The 23,258-nt window shown below is 35.5% G+C and overlaps 1 protein-coding gene across 6 annotated transcripts in view; it reads right to left on the minus strand.

Annotated features, from left to right (window-relative positions):
* Window positions 1–23,258, minus strand: part of CUNH18orf54 (chromosome unknown C18orf54 homolog) — a 27,134-nt gene continuing 3,876 nt past the window's right edge. For 2 of the 6 annotated variants that reach the window (XM_064578891.1, XM_064578892.1), the window contains exons 4-9: window positions 22,421–23,206; window positions 21,831–21,981; window positions 18,309–18,411; window positions 12,331–12,462; window positions 10,088–10,158; window positions 1–3,129 (exon numbers count right to left, since the gene is read on the minus strand). In XM_064578891.1, coding sequence (XP_064434961.1) covers window positions 3,057–3,129; window positions 10,088–10,158; window positions 12,331–12,462; window positions 18,309–18,411; window positions 21,831–21,981; window positions 22,421–23,206 — 1,316 coding nt within the window. In that variant the 3' untranslated portion in view covers window positions 1–3,056. The other 4 variants (XM_064578896.1, XM_064578893.1, XM_064578894.1 and 1 more) reach the window with 4 other exon arrangements.

Raw genomic sequence — 23,258 nt, forward strand, 5'->3', positions numbered from 1 at the left:
TCAGAAATTATCAATTTTATTTGCCTTTTGCTTTTTTTGTCTCTTTTCACGATACTTGCCTTTTGGCAAGTTCACTTCTTCATAGCCACCAAATAGGTTTTGAGACACAGTTAACATTGGAACAGGAAAGATGAAACAAAAATTCAAATCCATAAGTGATTCCATGTATTCAAAACATAAGGGGGAAAATATTGTCATGATTTATCTTTAAAAAAAAATTTGTCAGAACTGTATGTAATTTAATAAGATGTTATCCTAAACATTAAATATAACACCAAAAAAAAAATCCACATTTATAAATTTCAACAAGAAATAACAAAACTAGAGAGACATATAACCCAAACAAACCCAAGACAGTGTTCCTTGATTTGGTCAGAAATCTCTATGAAGCTGGTATATGCTAACACAGAAATACTGAAAGTAAAGTTCCTACTGATAATAAAGAACATACAGTTGAGTTTTGAGGCTTCATATACTCATCACACCTTATCCTTTGATCTCAAAAAATTTTGGAATTAGGTTTGTTAAATTTTTTTCATACTTAACTAAAAATCTGAAATGTCTTTTTAAAATTCCTTTTCTACCTAATACTTTTAAATAAACCTAAAAGAAAGGGGTTGATAAAAATTTATATTCTCACTGCAATTTTTAAAAACTTTGTTACCATTGTCTGCTTTTAATTTCCAACTCAGCAGTCTCAGTTGTCGTCACCCTTTTACCCCTGGAAAACTCAAAATAAAAAATACTGAAATAGGGGTGCCTGGTGGCTCAGTTGGTTAAGCGTCTGCCTTCAGCTCAGGTCATGATCTCAGGTCCTAGGATCGAGCCCCGCATCGGGCTCTCTGCTCCTTGGGAGCCTGCTTCTCCCTCTCCCACTCCCCCTGCTTGTGTTCCCTCTCTCACTGTCTGTCAAATAAATAAAATCTTAAAAAAAATTTTTTTCTTAGTGGACTCTCATACATTTCTTTTATTAAAAAGTTGGAATTAATCGGGCACCTGGGTGGCTCAGTTGGTTAAGCGACTGCCTTCGGCTCAGGTCATGATCCTGGAGTCCCTGGATCGAGTTCCGCATCGGGCTCCCTGCTCGGCGAGGAGCCGGCTTCTCCCTCTAACCCTCCCCCCTTCACATGTACTCTCTCTCTCATTCTTGCTCTCTCAAATAAATAAATAAATCTTAAAAAAAAAAAGTTGGAATTAATCGTTTCAATAAAATTAATTCCCTTTTTAGGTAAATGACTAAGCTTCCATATTTAACACAAAAGGAAAATACTCCTTTAATAAGTATAATCAAGTTTCTTAAAATATTAGCTATAATATAAAAATTTAGAAGGCTTATCTTATTTAGCATTGGAGATACTTTCTTGCAAATGACAGCACTAACCAAATCAGTGCTGTTCAGTCATTATAGCATAATACCTTTGGAAATACTTTTTAGGTATACTAAATACTAAGTCTGATCAACATATATGCAATTAGAAGTTTATTATCTGATGTATTCATCTTCTCTGTTTTCTATAGAATTTGTGTAACAGTGGATTTGGCTAAGCCTGGAACATGATCAACCCAGATCCACCTCATGTTCACCTACTTAAAATCTGCATTTTTAACAGCCACCCATACTTTCATCATCAAAGTAATACTTTGTTTGATTATATGCAAACTATATGTTTTGAAGCAGAAGACAATAATCAGAAAATAGAATGTTGGTAGCAGAAATAATGGAGTAAGCAAAACAAACTTAATGCCGAGTGACCCTCAAACTGGGCAAAAACAATTGTATGGTGGTAACTCTGACTCAATGGCCAAGAAAAAAAATGACAGGGTTCACTCTATAGTTTTTGACATGTAAGTTCTATAGCAAAGCTCTTACACAGTGCTTTAAACTTGAGGGAAAAAAAAAGTCTTCAACACAATGTACTTAGAAACTCCTATTTGACAGTAAAGCTACCTAGCAAAGATGCTGCGATTTGGGCAGTGTTAATTTGTACTGTTTGTATACAAACACTCATGTTCTTTCATTTCATCAGGCTTTTAAAATATGCTTTATGATTTAATTCCTAGTTTTGTTGGTAAAGATGCTCTCTTGTTTATTAGAAGTTTACTTGGTAGAAAATGCAAAATTATATAGCTCTGTTGAGTTCCAGCTAGAGACAAACTTTACAGATTGCTTTAAAGAAAGTTCAGCTCTTACAAAATAGCTTTATAATACAGAGTTGCTTTTGGATTTTCCACATTCATTTTAAGTTTACTTAACAAATTGCATACAGCGATTGGTCATTGATCTTATAATTTTTACTAGTTTGAGCTAACCTCAAAACTAAAATTTGGGAAATAATATCAAAATATTAAATTATCAAATATACTCCCCAAAAAATGTTTTGTAAACTGTCAAGTGATATCAAGATTATCTTACACAGAATCAAAATCAAAGCATTAATTAAATGAGTTTTTCTCTTAGATTTCACAACATAAAACATTCCTTTTAGCACTGTATCATCCCATTATTAAATTAATGTTATCTGCAAATACAACATATCTTAAATATTTATAAAAATTAAAAGCAACATATTTCTATATGGATAAGATAAACCATAACAATTTTGATATTCCTCTAGCCTACTTAAATGTAGATGCTAATTGTATCAAAATGTCTACTTAAGAGATTTTGGATAGAAACCAGGAAGAGTTTCTTAATAATCTAGAATTAGATGATAAAATGGTGAGGACGCTCAAGAAGATTAAGTGCACATAAGCTTCAATAACGGACATCATCCATCTTTGAATATTGGACATTTGCTGGCCTGAAAACCAAAACCAGACTGCAGGACACGTATGGGTCCTTCCAGTTCACATTCTGGTATTTTGGCATTAAATGAGGATAGGTCACAAAACCTATGCACATTTTCAAGTTTGTTTTTTAAAAAATATATAATACTTGAACCAATCACAGAATAATGTATGGCTTATAATTTCTTTGTCAGTTTAAGCAACAGGAATAAAAATACATCTTTGTTCTGTGATGACCATTTATTGGGTGGACCCTTTTTTTTTCCTCTTCACATTTTCGGCGACTGTTTCCCACTGGTATCATCAACCAGGTCTCTCAGGCGGGATAAATGGTGCAAAGCCCTTCATTAAAAAGTATAAAACACATTATAAACCAATATTAAGGACTGAACAGACAATGCAGACAGCAACAAATGGTGATTACATTGTTTATTAACTTCAAAATTAGTATATGAGAAATGAATTTATAGAATAAGTGTCAAATATTTAGAATTTTTCTTTATAAAACCTTGAGATCTGAATAACTGAGGGCTAAAATAATTCATTTAAATTTTATAAACATTTACTTTAAAAAATATATTTTTGACATGCATGGGATTTTTTTTTGAAAGTCTGCCACAAAGTTTAATAATAATAGATTTTATTTGTGTCACACTTAACAAAACACTTTTTTATGTCATTATCACAATAGCTCTGTGAAATTATACCTTTTCTTTTGGAATACTGTTTATATCATTTAAGAAAAAAGTACATTCATTAAGATGTACATTGAGAATAGCTAAAATTTTAAAAATAGCACTGAAGGATCCGTTACAGTTGAGGAAAACTCATTTTTATTGAGGATAAGGGGAAACAAATGACAATTATGTTGTATTAAACAAACAACCTGATTTTTTCTCTAAAATAAAGCTAAGATTATAGGTCAGGTCTCAGTGAAGAAAATTTAATCACCCCTCAAACAAACCAATAAAAAAGAGGCCCTTAACTTTCCAGTCTTCCTCTAAAAATACTCTTCCTTTTTCCTTTCCCCTATTACTCATTCAGATCCTCAAAGACCACCCAGAAAATGTCAGTTAATCAACCATTTTTCAGATCTCTGATAAATAAGAGACCAACAAAAACAAATAATGTAACAATTATGATGCGCAGTAATCTGTTAGTAATTTCTAAATTGAGTTGAAAGGTGGTGACCACAATACCCTATTTTTACGGTCTCTAACACAGGTTTGGTAAATTTATATTAAATAAAATACATTTTCCACTTGACCCAGGATATGAAGATGGAAGAAACTAGTACTGTTAATTACTGCATTATATCTATTTCCCTGTACTCTACTTCTTGGACACTTACTCAAATGTAATAAGAATCTGGATTTTGCCACCCTTTTGGCAACTTCAATTAATTTTTGAGATTCTCATCTTCATTAACTAAATGACAATAAATCACCCAAAGTTACTATGCAATCAGAGGTAAAATTAGACTCTATCATTTCTACATCCTATAGTAATATCTCTTTACCTAAAAAATCACTTTCTTTCTAGAGACACACATTTATGAGAAAGAAGATAATCTATGAATATACTTTGGACTTAGATCTATCTTTTTCTTTTCAGGCTTATTATTTAGCAACCTACATTCAAAAGAGGGGCACCTGGCTGGTTGAGTCAGTGGAGCGTGAGACTCTTGATCTTGGGGTTGTGAGTTCAAGTCCCACACTGGGTATAGAGAGTGCTTAAAAATAAAATCTTAAAAAAAGTAAGGAAGGAAGGAAGCAGGGAAGGAGGGAAGGAGGGAAGGAGAGAAGAAAGGGAGGGAGGGGCAAGCAGCTAGCGTCTTATCTCGCTGTTTACAATTCTGAGGGACACAGATCCCTTGGATTTAGACAGCTGACTAAATTGGTTGCGGGAAAAAATCCTCATCTTTATTTTCACTAAATGCTACCTGTAAATTAGCATTTCCTTCCATTATGAGTGTAAGCAACAGACCAAAATCGGTGACCTCATATGCCACAGAAATTAGAGATATTTTTCTATCACACTGTAGTCATTGCAGGTATCTCAGAACAGTTTTGATATTCACTGCTACTTAAAAATTACAATAGTTATATATAATAGTTACAAAATTACATTAATTATTAACCCCATTGCTAAAACATATGCATTCTAAGTCTTTCTGCTTACAGTCCAAAAGTTCATATGACATAACTGGTGACCCAGACATTGATGCTTTCCAATATTCCCTTTCTCTGTTTGCTGATCAACATGTGAAAGGTAAATAAAAGACCACAGCATGGTTTAATGCTTTTATTCAAGTTATGTAAAAGGCCTTCATATAATATGTTTTCACAAAATGAATTTTAACTTACCTGTATTTTAAATGTCTTATTTAAATGCATTAATAAAGAAGCATGTATTACTAATTAGAAATTTATTCTAACATTTTCATAACTATAACTCAATATAACTGGCTTCCTTTCTAGTCCTATTTCATGTCTTTAAAAAACAATGTTAGGGGGCGCCTGGGTGGCTCAGTTGGTTGGGCGACTGCCTTCGGCTCAGGTCATGATCCTGGAGTCCCGGGATCGAGTCCCACATTGGGCTCCCTGCTCAGCGGGGAGTCTGCTTCTCCCTCTGGCCCTCCCCCTCTCATGTGCTCGCTCTCTCTCTCAAATAAATGAATGAAATCTTAAAAAAAAACCAAAAAAAACAAAAAAAACAATGTTAGGGAGAAAGGAGAATGATGGGAAGGAAAGGGAGGGGTATAGTATGATGGGAATGAAAAAAAAAGCTAAGCAGAAATGTGAAATCTTCAGTCCCCCTACACAATCAGCTAGCAGTTCCTTTCATTTAACTTTTATCTGCCCAGCTAAGAATAAGACAATCAATCTACTTAGAGAAGAGGCTATCAAAAGTGATTTGCTATTATGTGTAGGGACAAGTGCAGAATAAAATTATAGAAGGAAATTATTCCTGAGTTTCTTCTCCAAAAAGGTGAAAAAGCAAGCTAATGGGGAAAATATCAATTTAAGAGTTATGTTACATACAACACTGAATAGTCAATTCACCTTAAAAATTGAAATAAAAAAGCTCATGTCTTACTATGAAAAAGGATCTATCAGTGAGCATAAATAAATAGAAATCAACCCACAGGGCGCCTGGGTGGCTCAGTTGGTTAAGCAACTGCCCTCGGCTCAGGTCATGATTCTGGGGTCCCAGGATCGAGTCCCACAACGGGCTCCCTGCTCAGCGGGGAGTCTGCTTCCCCCTATGACCCTTCCCGTCTCATGCTCTCTGTCTCCCATTCTCTCTCTCAGATAAATAAATAAAATCTTAAAAAAAAAAAAAAAAGAAATCAACCCACAGAAACTCAGTAACAGACTGATTATATGAAGGCAATTTAACTATATTTTTAACTTACTGATATCTTGCATCTGGTTTCCTATTAGTACTGCTATATTGGCTGTTCTTAAATACTGTTTACCGGCCTATATTCAGCCTAGTATCCAGCAACAACTAAACAAACTGCCGACCACTCCCTAGGTTTTAGTAGAGTACATTAGAATAAAAGAAAAATCCTTGCTCTAGGATCATGTTTTGCAAATCTGAGAGGTAATTCTGTCTATTTCTAGTATAGAATGAAGACCAGAAAATTGAGCAAGAAAAGAGAACTGAGAAACAGTACAACTTTCTAGCTATCATTAAGTCTTCACAGCATGGCCTTTAGTACTGAGAACTATAAAATCTTACACATCCATTTCCAAATTGTATATAAAACAACAAATTCCAAAGCCAATACAAATTATTTTTGGATGACTGATGATTTTGCAATCATCTCCTACTGCTCACCTTTATAGCATATGAGCAACATACTATTGCTCATTCTTCACAGCCATCCTGGGCAGAGTAGCTGGTGGCTTACATGACATACAAGATTCTAGAAAAGGCCCCTGCTCAAAAAACTACAACTTTTTCATTTGCTAAGATGACAAATTTCTCTTATGGACGTTTTAGTTAATAAGTTTTTATTGAGTTCCTATTATGTAAATACATAAGACAAAGCTAAAGCATTATAGGGATACAAAACAATTACAATTTAGATTCCTACTAAAAGCAAAATCCCTCTGAAAAAAATAACATTTTAAGCTACTCAATCATTTATACTTCAGGTCTAATGAGTCTTCCCAGAGAGCAGTTATTTCTAATGGAAGAATATAAGAAAACTGAGTGTCCCAACAGAGTAAACAGAACCATACTAAGACCTTGGCATTTCCTAAGGCTAATGAAAGACATTTTAAAACTGGTTAGCAATCAAACTGTTAAAAACAAAAACTGTTATTTGAGGGGTGGGGAAAGACATAATAGGACTTTTCATCCCAGGAAAGGTCATTAAAGCACCCAAGGTACAATCCGCAACTTTTGAAGAAGCTGAGTCTGTTTATTTTGAATTATGAAAAGATGACTATAAACCTAACCAGAACAATTTGAATTTCAAATTGTCCTTAAAATAATCTACAGATTAAAAATAATGAAAACATGTACTTACACACTTTTAAAAGTTTAAACTTACTTCATAACAGTACAAATGCCTTACTGATAATACCTTTGAAATGTAAGTAAAAGCCAAATTAAGACTGCCCCAGATAATCCAACAGAACCAACAGCTAAAAGCCATCTAACAGAACATGAATCTTACTCTCTGAAAATGGCATTCTACATGTAGGCAAGATTATTGGTTGTCCAAGCTAGAAAAAAGTTACTACTATGAAAAAAAATTCTTTTAGCTAATAGTAAAAGCACCTATAATATCAATTTTTGTGGTCATTTAATTACTTACAGCCCAGTGTTCATCTTCACCAAGAAAAACATCTTCCAGGCTATGTACTTTAACTCAGAAAACACATTTAAGTCTGTGACACAAGTTCAATATAAATGCTTTTAAGAAGGGCGCCTGGGAAAAATGGACAGGGCAAGAAACAACAAATGTTGGAGAGGTTGTGGAGAAAGGGGAACCCTCTTACATTGTTGGTGGGAATGCAAGTTGGTACAGCCACTTTGGAAAACAGTGTGGAGGTTCCTCAAAAATTTAAAAATAGAGCTACCCTATAACCCAGCGATTGCACTCCTGGGTATTTACCCCAAAGACACAGATGTCGTGAAAAGAAGGGCCATATGCACCCCAATGTTCATAGCAGCAATGTCCGCAATAGCCAAACTGTGGAAAGAGCCGAGATGCCCTTCAACAGATGAATGGATAAAGAAGATGGGGTCATATATACAATGGAATATTACTCAGCCATCAGAAAAGATGAATACCCAACTTTTACATCAACATGGATGGGACTGGAGGAGATTATACTAAGCGAAATAAGTCAAGCAGAGAAAGTCAATTATCATATGGTTTCACTTATTTGTGGAACTTAAGGAATAGCATGGAGGACATTAGGAGAAGGAAGGGAAAAATGGGGGGGGCGGAATTGGAGGGAGAGATGAACCATGAGAGACTTGGACTCTGAGAAACAAACAGGGTTTTAGAGGGGAGGAGGAGGGGGATTGGTTAGCCCAGTGATGGGTATTAAGGAGGGCACATACTGCATGGAGCACTGGGTGTTATACGAAAACAATGGATCGTGGATCACCACATCAAAAACCAATGATGTATTGTATGGTGACTAACATAACATAATAAAATTAAAAAAAAAAAAGAAGAGTGCCTGGGTGGCTCAGTCAGTTAAGCATCTGCCTTCAGCTGAGATCATGATCCCAGGGTCCTGGGATCAAGGCCCAAGTTGGGCTCCCTGCTCAGCAGGGAGTCTGCTTCTCCCTCTCCCTCTGACCCTCCCCCCGCTTGTGCTTTCTCATGGTTTCTCCTGCTCTCTCTCTCTCAAATAAATAAAATCTTTTTAAAAAATTTGTTTAAATAAATAAATAAATGCTTTTAAGAAACATGAAAAGCTTGAGGTCATCTACTTTAAATTTTAAAGCAGAATGAGGTCTTTATTCCTAGACAACCAATTGAGGCCCTGCACTAGCCTAAATGGATAATGTACCACTATCATTAATAAGAGGAATGTTAGGAACACAGGCTATAGAATCAGACTATCTGGTTTGAATCCCACTGCTACCTCTCACTAGCTATGTGACCTTGGACAAGTTACCTTATTACTTGATCTTTATTACCTGATCTGAATTATGAAAATAATGACAGTACTTAACCTCATAGGGTTATAAAGATCACATGAATTACATTCAAAAGCACTAAGAACACGGACATTTGGTAAGTGTTCAATAAATGTTAGTTATTATCATTATTCACTGACTCCTACTGGATAGGAACATTATCCCCAAGTACTATGGCAGGCTATAAAGAAAGAGGCATTATTTGTACCCAGGACATTATAAGTAGAGGGGGAAAAATCATACATACATATATTTTTAAACCATGGAAACAAAAAAATGTGTGTGTGTGTATACACACACATACACATACATATCATGGCAATTAGAGTCCTAAGTTTACATGTCTAGTGTTTCACTTTTCCACCACTTCCTTAGAAAACCAAATCCTCAGCAAATTCTGAAAGGACAAAAGGTAGACAATATTTGTTTAGCCCCACTTATAGCCAAGTGAAATGATGTCAGTAAAGTAAAAAATTTCAATCTTAGCATGTCCTAAAGTTCAGTATTCCATCTTCTGAGGGTACTTCATATTCACACAACAAAACCCATAAATAAAGACGATTCCCTCTGCCAATACCATGACCATAGGAAACATTTGTATTCATCTCCACATTTTTACTTAAGATAATTTAACTAAGGAAATAGCAGATTAACACCTTTATGGCATTTAGACCTATTTTTATATCCAGGACATTATGTCCACTTTAGGTTTCTGTGGAGATACGTCAAATAATGACACATTTATGATTATTATATTTATTCTAGAGGGAATACATAAAAACACATTTCATGAACAAGTTGTTCTTCCATGATATCCATACCAATACTATCTCAAATTGTTGCTATTAGTCGGAAATGAAAAGAGAATCTCTTTAAGCCACTCACATCCATTATACTCAGGTGTCTAAGGTTATCTCGTTAGGTCCTAAGAACATTTTAATAGAAAATAACACAAGTTTAAGAGAAAATTTCAGGATTAAACATTGTTCCATGAAGCTTAAATATACCAAGTATATCTATTCTTAGAACTACTTAATTCCTCCTATAATCTTCTGATTTCAAAGGAAAGGCTAAAATGGATTTGTATCCATAATATATTCAGAAATTAGTAGGGAATACTTACTTTTGAAGTGACCTAGTAATAGGAACCATACTTTCCTTCAACTGTAATTTAGAGAAATTATCTTCTGAAACCTATTAAAAACACCAAATATAACAAGTTATTGAAAATATTATGTAACTATAAACTTAAATACTATTTAATATGTGAATAATAAGAATAAAAAATATTGTCTGCATTTCCAAGGAAATAATTCTAGCAAATAATTTTCAGTGAAGCATTACATATTTTCTCTTTATTCTAGGGGTGCCTGGGTGGCTCAGTCAGTTAAGCATCCACCTTCGGCTCAGGCCATGATCCCAGGGTCCTGGGATCAAGCCCTATGTTGGGCTCCCTGCTCAGTGGGGAGCCTGCTTCTCCCTCTCCCACTGCCCCCCTCCCTGCTTGTGCTCTCTCTCTCTCTCTCTGTCAAATAAATAAATAAATAAAATCTTTTTAAAAATAAATATTTTCTCTTTATTCTAAAAATATAACTACTTAGATTCATCTTTCATGTACACTTTTTTTTTTTAAAGATTTTTTTATTTATTCATCTGAGACACAGAGATACAGAGAGAGAGAGCATGAGCAGGGGGAGAAGCAGAGGGAGGCGGAGAAGCAGACTCCCCGCGGAGCAGGGAGCCCAGTGCAGGGCTCAATCCCAGGCCCCTGGGATCATGACCTGAGCTGAAGGCAGATGCCCAACCATCTGAGCCACCCAGGCACCCTTTCATGTACACTTCTAAATGTATGTCCAATAAAAATAAAACCTTGACTTGAAATTATAACTGTAAGAACAAGGTTATGTCTCAATGATGTCTAAAAAAGGATGGAATACACTCTATATGTTAATGTAATAATCATTAAAATGTATAGACAAGAATTAAGTAATACAGTTCCTAAGAGCTGATCCATTCATATGTAATTAAAACTGAATTTCATAAAGCTCTACTGAATAAGAATTAAAAAACCCAATGACAATAAAAATATTTAAGTATTTACTAGCTATTTTTTATCAGGTGTCAAGTACTATATAATAAGTACTTCACAGAGTTTATCTCAATTTATCTTCTCAACCTCATTTTACAGAAGAGGAAGCTGAAACTAAAGAGGTTAAGTGATTTGTACAAATATTGCACTTGCTAGTTAAGTGGCAGAATTAGAATTCAAAATTGGATTTAGGAGAACATAAACTCTCTATAAACACTATACTACTGTGAAGAAAATTCAATCCCTACAGAACAGTAGCCCAAAGCGCTAAGAAATTTCCAAATTCCTAGGAAATACACAAAAACATAATGGTTTTAAAATAAAATTTTACATCAGCTATAAGAAGAGCCAAACTCATGGTAACCAAACAAAATTTCAGAAGACAAAGGTTATGTGGAGAAGTCTAAGGTTGAAAAGGTTTTCCAGGCCTCCCCAAATATAAATACAAAAAGTTGGATTATACCGATAATTTTATAGGGCATTAAAAAACAACTCCTCGGAGGGGTAGACGAACCATGAGAGACGATGGACTCTGAAAAACAAACAGGGTTCTAGAGGGGGAGGAGGGTGGGAGGATGGGTTAGCCTGGTGGTAGGTATTGAGGAGGGCACATTCTGCATGGAGCACTGGGTGTTATGCACAAACAATGAATCATGGAACACTTCATCTAAAACTAATGATGTAATGTATGGGGATTAACATAAGAATAAAAAAAATTAAAAAAATTAAAAAAAACCAACTCCTATGGGCGCCTGGGTGGCTCATTCGTTAAGCGTCTGCCTTCAGCTCAGGTCACGATCCTGGGGTCCTGGGATCGAGTCCCACATCGGGCTCCCTGCTCGGCAGGAAGCCTGCCTCTCCCTCTCCCACTCCCCCTGCTTGCGTTCCTGCTCTAGCTATCTCTCTCTCTGTCAGATAAATAAAAAATAAATAAATAAATAAAAATCTTAAAAAAAAAAAAAACAACTCCTACAATCCTTCCATATTACAGTTGTAATGCTGGTAGATCTAAATAAGATGTTGTATTTACAACCATAAACTAAATAGAGCAACCCATTCAGGGGTACACACAACTACAGAAATCTAATAGTATTATAATTAAGTTAATTTCTGAAAAAAATAACAATTAGCACAACTCTACAACATGTGTTATGTGGCATGCTTATTAACATGTAACTATAGTGGTCAAGCTGAAAAAGATCTAGGAAGAAATCATATCTTCAGAGATCTCAATTCACATTCGTAGATCTCAATTCATAAATCAAGTCTGTGCTTACTTGCTTAATCTCTTCTTTCAGTTCTGCTGTTTTATTCTGATTAAAGCTTTCTTGTACTGCTTGAAGATTAAATAACATTTGTTTCAGTGCTTCAACAGGACCATGATGTTTCCCTCCAGAAAGGGTACAGCTCTGAGGTTAAAACAGATGAAACCAAGCAATTCAGGGAGGAAAAAGTTACATTTTTTATTATTTTCCCCCAATATAAAATTAGTGCAAAAATTCAAACCGTACAATCAATAATGTGTTTTGAAAAATCAAAATTGTAACTCAACACCTCCCTTTACCCAGTCCCCCGATAAAGTTACTTACAGACAACCATTATTAAAGTTAGGCAATATTCTTTCTAGTCTCTGCTCTTTTCAAATGAACAGTACACCTTCACATTTGCCAATACATTCATTTATACATTTAAAATCATAGATTTTTTAGAACTGACAAGCTCAGGTAGGCCAACATGCTCTCTTTGGGTATGTAAATGAAGCTGGTTATCAGCGGAACAGTGACTAGAATTTCAAATATGGCATTCTCTAAACACTTTTAAGTATGTTTTCACACAGAGAATGCTAGTTTTTCACTTATTCATTGGCCACACATTCCTTGCTACCTAAAAAACACGCATACCTCAATTATCACTGATCTTACTTGCATTCAAGGAGGGCAACAGCACTAGATAAGGTGGTCAGGATTCTTTTAAGAGAATCTATAAGGGATATTTTTAAACTTCTTTTTTAAAGTCTTCTTACCAAACTCTTATTTTTACATCTTCCATATTACATACATCTTCAATATTATGTTATACATATTTCACCAGAATTTTAAAAATAAAGAAAAATAAACAGGGCTTAAGGATCCAATTAGCCTTGGGGCACTTGGATGGCTCAGTTGGTTGAGCATCCAACTCTTGTTTTTGGCTCAGGTCATGATCTCTGCGTCATGGGATGGAGCCCTGCGTCAGGGAGTTAGCTTGGGATTCTCTTCCTTCCCTCTCCCTCTGCCCTTCCCTTCCTCCCTCCCCCTCTCTCTCTCAAATAAAAATAAATAAATCTTTAAAAAAAAAAAAAAAAAGGATCCAATTAGCCTTATACTCCTGACTCTTGACTCTTGTGGACAGCACCTGAAGCATTATCTCTATCCAGCTACTGACTTAGAAGAATTTCTGGCTGCCTGATGCCAACCATAAGGGTTACAAAAGCCTGCCTCTGGAGTGAATTTTTCATGCAAACTAGTGATCAGAGTTCCAAAAAGAAAACTACGAGAAACAGATTATATGAACTGTTTGTGCCATTCACTAATGAATATTTAATAAATGTTGGTATGTCTGATAGAATTTGTCCTGAGACTCATCATTAAAACCTGGTAGTGAGGGCACCTGGGTGGCTCAGTTGGTTAAGCGACTGCCTTCAGCTCAGGTCATGATCCTGGAGTCCGGGGATCGAATCCCGCATCAGGCTCCCTGCTCAGTGGGGAGTCTGCTTCTTCCTCTGACCCTACCCCCTCTTGTGCTCTCTCTCTCTCACTCTCTCTCTCAAATAAATTTAAAAAAATAAAAATAAAACCTGGTAGTGAATGTTTTGGAGTATATCTTTTTATATAGCTCTCTCAGAACTATAGTAATGTTTCACATATTAAAAAAACAAATAATTTAAACCAAATAGGATGTGGTTTAAACTCAATATATACAATAAAAGTGAACCACCTAACAGAATTACAATTGAACAATATGACCACAATGAAAGGTGTTGGGAAGAAATAATTAACCAAGGTAACTTTGGAAAGCAGTACTCTGACTGGATATTGTAAGGCTAAGATAAAAGAACTATACATAAATAATGTGATCTAGTTAGTAAATTTGTTTCTTACAAGCATATGGATTAACAATTGCCAAATGTGTATGCTAAGAATGCACGAATAGTTAAGGGATTACGGATAATAGACGCGATTCTCACCAGTGGAAAGTTGTTACAAATAAGGAACAGGAAAGGCTAAAACAAACCCTGAAGGACTGGACTGGAGTCAGAGGTATCAGTATGAACTCATGATTTTATACATACATATAAAATATACAGATATAGAAATATAGATGTGCATGTGTGGATTAGTAAACATACATATTTCGTAGATCTGCCTGCTGAGAAAGTCTAGAATGAATAACATCCCAGTAGCAATAAGCACAACTAGTGCCCAGATCTTCATTTCTAAATGCCATTTTCCAGTTAAAAAGACATGGCCCCACAGAGAAGTGCTCCAAAAAAGGATGAGGACATGTCGAAAGGACACAGGCCCAACCTGAAGGAACTCCTTATGGCCAAAACCGGAACAATTTGAGCAACAAAGTAACAACACTGTATTAAAAACTTAGAATATCTATTTAGGAGTCCCTATCGATATAAATAATTTAATTAATATATGGGGAGGAGAAGGAACAGTTCTTCATTCCACAAGATTTCAATTAAAAGAAAAGAAGATCCACCAATGGATGCTAAAATTAGTGAAATTTTGAGACTATCTGCACAGTGTCAAAGTATCTCCCCTTATTTATTAATTACAAGGGGAAACTGTAATTTTACTAAAGGGAGAGACAGTAGACACTGTAGTGTTCAAGGTTAACATCACAAGTATTAACATATTATAATTTCATATATTATTATATTAACACATTGTTATGGACTGAATGTTTGTGTCCCCCTAAAATTCTTATGTTGAAGCCTAATCCCAATGTGATGGTATCTGGAGAAAGGACTTTTGTGAGGTAATTAGGTCACAAGGGTGGAGCCCTCATGAATGGGATTAGTGCCCTCCTAAGAAGAGACACAAGAGAGCTTGCTTCTTCCCTGTTCTCTGGCATGGGAGCTCTTATGGAGAAGATGGCCATCTGCAAACTAGGAAGCCGGACCTCACTAGAACCTTGATCTTGGACTTCTCACCCTCCATAACTGTAAGAAATAAATGTTTGTTGTTTAAGCCACCAGGTCTATGGCATATTTATTACAGTAGCCCAACTAAGACACATATCAGTAAATCAATGATATCAATATATCGTGAACCCTCTGGTATGATGCACTGAGAAGGGCAAAGCATGATTTCTGTCACATTCTTGCCAAAAGCATAACCTCATTCTAATCATGAGATAACTTCAGACAAACCCAAATTAAGGAACTACCTACAAAATAACCAACCGACCAGTACTCTTTAAAAAGTGTCAAGGTCATGACAGACAAGGATAGACTGAGGAACTGTCACAGACTGAAGTAGATTAAAGAGACATGACAACTAAACACAATGTTGGACCCTGGAACAGGACATCGGTAGAAAAACTAGTGAAATCAGAGTAAGGTCTGTAGTTTAGGTAACAGAATTGTACCTATCTTAATTCCTTGTTTGTGATCATTATAGTATGGTATGTGAGATGATAACATTAGGGAAGCTGAAAGAAGGGTGATAAGAACCTTCTTTACATCTAAAATTATTAAAAACAAAACAGGGGTGCCTGGGTGGCTCAGTCGTTAAGCATCTGCCTTCGGCTCAGGTCATGATCCCAGGGTCCTGGGATCGAGCCTCACATTGGGCTCCCTGCTCGGTGGGGAGTCTGCTTCTCCTTCTCCCACTCCCCCTGCTTGTGTTCCCTCTCTCATTGACTCTCTCTCTCTGCCAAATAAATAAATAAAAATCTTTAAAAAACAAAAACAAAAAAATAAAACAAAACAACCTGGTAGTGTAGTGAGATTGCGTGTGTACTGGCAGGGGAAAAGGGACCAGTTGGTTAGTATTTAACACTCATCCATCTCAAACTTAAAAGAACCTCTGCAAATTTATTCCTCTACCAGTGCTCTTTACCTAAGTAAATGCCACCACCCAATCTTTTAGCTGCTTGACTCAAACATCTTGGATTCATTCTCTGAATTGTATCTCCATCCTACTAGGTCTACCTTCAAAATACATGCCAAAGTCTACCCATTTCTGACTACCTCCAATGTACCCACCCTATGCCAATCCTATCCAGAAAGACTACAGAAGTTTCCTAACTGGGTTCCCTGCTCCTTCACCAGCTCCTTCTAAGTCTGTGCTCCACACAGCTGCCATTTTTTATTTTAAAATGTAGATCTGATCACTTCATTCCTCCACTCAAAACCCTCCAGTGACTTCTCATCTCACCTAAATAAAACAAAATCTTCATTCCATCACTTATAAGACCCTACATGATCTGGTTCCTGGTTACCTCTCCATCTTACCTCTTACCATCCTTTTCCTTGTTCATTCTGATCAAGCTACCCTAATGGACTCTAATATTCTTTGAATGTGCCAAATACAATTCTGCCTTGCGGTTTCTGCACTTAGTATCACCTCTACATGTAAAGTTATTTCCCCATGTATATTTGGCTTATTCACTCATTTTAGATTTTTGCTCAAATATCAGCTCATTAAAGGTCATTCTTAACTACCCTAGCTAAAACTATACCCTTATTTTTCTATCCCAACTAATTTTTCTTCACAACATTTACAGTATTCCCTTATATATCACATACAATATTTTTGTTTAATTTTCTCTCTAATTGGAATAAAAAATACAAGACAAGGATTTCTTCTCTCTTATTCACTACTAGGGATACAGTTTCTAAAAAAAGTGCTTACTATTGATATATTTGCCAAAAAAATATTTGATTTCGTCGTTAAGCATCTGCCTTCGGCTCAGGTCATGATCCCAGGGTCCTGGGACTGAGCCCCGCATCTGGCTCCCTGCTCTGCAGGAAGCCTGCTTCTCCCTCTCCCACTCCCCCTGCTTGTGTTCCCTCTCTCACTGTTTCTCTCTGTCAAATAAATAAAATCTTAAAAAAAAATTTTTTTTTTGATAATTAAGCTTCACTTACCCAATATCTGCTACAGTATCTTACACAAAGTTCTAAGGTCAAACATACTCTGACAGCTTCTACTTTCTCTAGTAAATTTCACAGAAGGAGTTCATTTTATTAAATTTTCAGCTAATCTTTGAGTGTTTAACCTCTCAAATCTTCCATATTTCAGGACCCCAAAAGTATTTCTTTTTTTTTTTTAATTTTTATTTATTTATTTATTCATGAGAGAGAGGGAGAGAGAGAGGCAGAGGGAGAAGCAGGCTCCCAAGGAGCAGGGAGCCCGATGTGGGGCTCGATCCCAGGACCCTGGGATCATGACCTGAGCTGAAGGCAGACGCTTAACCATCTGAGCCACCCAGGCGCCCCTGTATGATTTCAATATTTAACAGCAATGGCTATATTTCTATGTCAAATGATATATAATTTCTTATGTGCACATATACATATTTATACTTTATTTTAGGGTTACTTGCAAGATGCACATATGCTGATTTTGTAAAATTGGATAATAATTTTCCTATTTTCCTAAATTATAGAGATTTATCATTTTCTCTTAGAAACACAACTCTGAATAATCAACCATTGTATGGGAAAATATAACCTACTCTATAATGATATGCTTTATATACTGCCCCAAAAAACAAAACAAAAAAACCATGATAATTTAAGCTCTCTGTAGAGTTCAATCCCAGGTCCCTCTACTTTAGAATACTAAAACAAAATTATCAATAATTCTAGGAGCGATGGTTTAATGCACTTGTGTTGAAAAAGCAGGAATTTGGGTGCCTAGGTGGCTCAGATGGTTAAGCATCTGCCTTCGGCTGAGGTCATGATCTTCAGATCCTGGGATCAAGCCCCATGTCGGGCTCCCAGCTCAGCAGGGAGTCTGCTTCTCCCTCTCCCTCTGCCTCTGCCTTTCCCCCGCTTGTATTCTCTGTCTCTCTCTCTTCCTCAAATAAATAAATCTTTAAAAAAGAAAAAAGAAAAAAAGAAAAAGAGGGAATTCGAATGAGTTTTTGTTTTTTAACATCTTAGAAATTAAAATCTGTGTATTAGTCATAAATCCTCTTTTAGTAAGTTAAAAAATCCTCTTTTAGTAAGTTAAAAAGACTTAACTTCACCCACCTGATTATCATTATTTAAAAAATCTTCAAGGAACCCTTTAGCACACTTTGCCCTTGAAGTTTGTTGAGGACTATCATCAGAATTAACAGGAACAGGAGATTTGCTAAATAGGATTTAAGGATACAAAATAGTAATTAAGTTCCCAATTCATAAAACTTAGTGTATAACTGAATGGTTATCATTTAAACAAAAATAGTCACCAAGAAACAACCATTATAGATAGGATTCATATTGATTTTGCTTTGTAATTCCCTCATCTTCTCTCTAAACTGATACCAGAATCTAACCTTCCCTATCTCCTTGTTTCTCCTTTAAAGCTTTAAGGAAAAACTATGAAGAAAGTAAAAACATTAGTCTTTAACTAAATAAATAAGCCTTCAACTACAGGCTATACTCCAAAATCTTGTTTGTTTGAAATAAGCAGTACATTTTTCCAAACAGACATGGTTTGTCACCCAGTGATAGTTAAAACCCCCCACAAATACATGAGTTTCTACTGGAATGGCAGTTACATGCTCTTCCATGTCAAAGCAATAGGACCTGCCCTCCAGAACTGGCATCAACAAAGAGGACAGGGGCGCCTGGGTGGCTCAGTCGTGAAGCGTCTGCCTTTGGCTCAGGTCACGATTCCAGGGTCCTGGGATTGAGTCCCGCATTGGGGTCCCTGCTCCTTGGGAGCCTGCTTCTCCCTCTCCCACTCCCCCTGTTTGTGTTCCCCTCTCTCGCTGTGTCTTTCTCTGTCAAATAAATAAAATCTTAAAAAAAAAAAAAAAAAACAAAAAACAAAGAGGACAGATTACAGTGGGGAAAAGATGAATTTTAAAATTAAAATTCCGGAGTTCCAATCCCAATCCCACTCACTATGTGATTATATGTAATTTATTTATCTAAATTTCAGTTTTACATTTGTAGTCCCACTTATCTTACAGAAGTACTGCATAAATTAACTCTATGTACCTGGAACATGTAATAGATGCTCAATAAATATTAGTTTATTTCTCGATGTTGCTTTTTTTTTTTTTTTTTAAAGATTTTATTTGACAGAAAGAGACACAGCGAGAGAAGGGAACACAAGCAGGGGGAGTGGAAGAGGGAGAAGGAGGCTTCCCGCGGAGCAGGGAGCCCAAAGCGGGGCTCAATCCCAGGACCCTGGGATCAGGACCTGAGCTGAAGGCAGATGCTTAATGACTGAGCCACTCAGGCGCCCCTATTTCTTGATGTTTCAGGGTATAGTAGAGCAAAGGGCAACCCAAGCAAGTCAGAATTTTCCCAAAACAAATTCTATTAGTCACAGAGAATAAATAAAATCATTCTCTCTCTTATTCATATGTCAATATAAAATATGTTTCTAGGGACGCCTGGGTGGCTCAGTCAGTTAAACGTCTGCCTTTGGCTCAGGTCATGATCCCAGGGTCCTGGGATGGAGTCTCACATAGGGCTCCTTGCTCAGCAGGGAGCCTGCTCTCTCTCTGCTTGCCGCTCCCCCTGCTTGTGTGTGCTCACTCTCTCTCTGACAAATAAATAAATAATCTTTTAAAAAAATAAAAAATAAAAATAAATAAAATGTTTCTAACTCAAGTGCTCAGATACCTAAGAATCTTTCTCTAACATTTAAATGTCACAATTCTAATTTTTCTTAGTAATTAACAATACTTCATTATTGACTCATTTGATTTGTAACTTACTATGAGCTTTTCTTGCTCCCAAGTAGTCTTTTTGCCCATTCTTTACCAAAAGAGTTTGCACATCCATCCTCTACCATCAAAAAGCATTTACCAGATTACTGAAGATAAGTGTGGGGTACATAGGGATTCATTATACTATTTTTCTACTTTTGTATTTCTTTGAAATTTTCCATTATAAAAATGTTAAATAAACAAACAAAAAAAGTAATTATCTGACTGTGATTGTGTTCTACCTTCTAGTACACTACCTTGAGTACTTCCTAGTCAATTTTTGTTTTGATGATAGATTGACAATAAGTTGTCAACATCACACTGAGGTCAGGTCTAATTCCTTCTCCTCACAGTCCATCATTCATTTTATGTACAAACATACCCATCATAATATGAATGCAATCTTCCAGAAGCCAACTTCTATACACAAGGTACTGGGCCAAACCAATGATTGTAATAATCATACAAGTGTAAATTATATTATCTAATCACATAATACACTACATGCATTCAAAAATTTTAGTCTTAAATACCTCTTATACTATCTGCTCACCCATTTTGGTTGCAAGTGAAAGCAAAGTATTATAGTTATGGTACTTCACAAAGACCAACTGACAAGAAAATAATTAGAAAATAAGTTTAAGAATTAAGTGAGCTAGTTATTAACCCAAGTTTTAAAAAATAAAGATACTATTGAACCAACAATTGAGAAATGAAGCTAAATATGGAAAAAAATATTCTGGATAATCATCACCACTATTAACAATTACAACAGAGCTCATCAAAAGTCAGAAATTGTTCTAAGTACTTTGTATATATTTTCTAATCAAACGAATTCTCATAGCAACCCCAAGTAGAAGAAGAACTTATATAAGGTCTTATACAAGGCAGAAGTAACTTGTACATAGTAGAATTTGTACAAAGCAGTAGTAATTTGTAAAAAGCAGAAGTATAACTTGTACAAGGTGTCAGCAAAGAAGTCACAGGGCTGGGATTCCTAACCAGAATTATATTCAGTGTCCATATTCAAAAAAATAAGATGTTCAACTGAGAAGTGATAAAAAAAAAAATGGATACAGGAATTAACAGACTCTGTCTATAACAGACTACAACAGAATGAAAGTTTAGACAACAGAAGATGATAAATTTTCAGAGCCTAAGGCAGGATATAGTGTTACCAAGAATGCATTTCTGATGAGTTCAGATGTAATAATATCCCTAAGGAAAAAAGCTTTCCTACCTAAGCTTAATTCTTACTCCACACTCACATTCATAGGTTTCTAGGTAAACACTATTTAAATTATTCTGAGAAGCTATGTCATAGGAAGGTTAAACACACAAATGAAAATAATCTTAGAAACTACAAAAATTTATACCACAGACCATACAAAAATTGCACCACTGTTTAAGGAAAATAACTAAGAGAAAGTAAAATGTAAATGAAAAGAAATGGATAACTGCATAGCTCCATATATGGAGAGAATATAGAAGGAGAAAAAACTTAAAGTAAAAAGAAAATAACAAGAATTTTATATCCTCAAACTGCAAAATAGTTGCTTTGGGCTATGATTCTTCATATTAAACATAAATCAGTATTTTATAGTGCAACACAAGAAACATGTAACAAAGGCGAAAGTTATAGAATGTGCCTAAGGTTATGAAACATTACACCATCTTGTAACAACTGAAAAATGCAATTTAAAGAAACAACACAAAGCAATGCTCTATACAACTAATGTCATTATTATTGTTAATTATCATTGAATTACTTAAAAAATAAATCAGCTGTTCACATGACATTTTTTATTTGGAAAACTAGGAAATTTTTCCATCGTAACTTACGTACAAAGTAACAGGAATATTTTCCCATGATCTTTCTGCTTCAAGTTTATCTAATGAACAAGGACTATCATCCTTCTTTGTAGACTTCGGTAACTCTTTAGTACAATGCTCTAGATTTCTCTTGGCCTTCAGGATAAGCAATTCAATTTTGTCACCTAATTTAAAAGATTAAATTAATTCAAGAGAAAAAATAAATAAAAAGCACAGCAAAATCAAAAAGGCAACAAATAAGAATTCAGATAATTTGGAATATACACATAACTGCAACAATAAACTTTTTTAATATGACATTTCAAAGAAGAAAAGGGGAGAAAAGACATTTCCTAGGCACAAAATGATACGTAAATGAAGACCATAAGTGTTCAAAAGATTTGGGGCGCCTGGGTGGCTCAGTCGGTTAAGCGACTGCCTTCGGCTCAGGTCATGATCCTGGAGTCCTGGGATAGAGTCCCGCATCGGGCTCCCTGCTCGGCAGGGAGTCTGCTTCTCCCTCTGACCCTCCTCCCTCTCATGCTCTCTGTCTCTCATTCTCTCTCTCTCAAATAAATACATCTTTAAAAAAAAAAAAAAATTCTCTAAAAACAAAACAATTACCACTGAATGGCTTTTTGGTTTGTCCTGGGAGAACTGGATTCTCACATTGACACTGGCTATGTTCAGAATCACATTTATATTCATTAACTAATCCTTTATCATCACTCAAGGAGTCTGAAATGTTTGAGGGTTCAAAAGAATATTCAAAACTATCCAATTTATTCATAAGTCGAGAAGTTCTTTGTGCCTGGTAACTATGTCTAGGGGAACAATGATCTTCTTTAAATATTTTAGAAATCCTTTGACTATTTGTATCAGGTAGCAAGTCTTGATGGTGGAGCCAGACTGGGTATGTGAAATCAGGTAGACTAGTTATTCCTGAAACATTAAGGTCAGATTTCTGGCTAGTGAGCCATCTTGGATAATTCTTTTCAAGTTTGTGTTCTGAACTGTCTTTGAAAGACAACTTCTTGGAAAATGATAAAGATGGTTCAGAAACCCACTTATTAGTCTTATTCACAAGTTTTGTTTTTTTTAGCCTACCACGTTGCTTTCCATTTATATTTGTGTATACAACAGGAGTAACTAAGTTATCTTTGCACATGGGAGTGGAAGGTTCTCGAAAATTTTGATTCTTTTCAGTATCCGAGGAACTCAGTCTTCGAATGCATTTCTTGTTTTTCTTGCTAATTTGGTGACTTGATCCAATGCAAGTTAAAGAAAATGATCCATCTGCTGGAAGTTTTAATAGATCATCAGTTGTTAGGCTAATGGAGTCTATGTCATTAACAGTCTTTCTTCTACAGGATGAAGAGGAGCATTTTTTGGGATCAAGATTTTCAAAAGCTGAAAAACAAAGCAGAGTTCTGTTTATTTTCCTATTACATATAACAATACT

This window comes from Mirounga angustirostris, unplaced genomic scaffold (assembly GCF_029215605.1).
Source record: "Mirounga angustirostris isolate CCGP_5_RB_7025 unplaced genomic scaffold, mMirAng1.0.hap1 SCAF_14, whole genome shotgun sequence".
NCBI lineage: Eukaryota > Metazoa > Chordata > Mammalia > Carnivora > Phocidae > Mirounga > Mirounga angustirostris.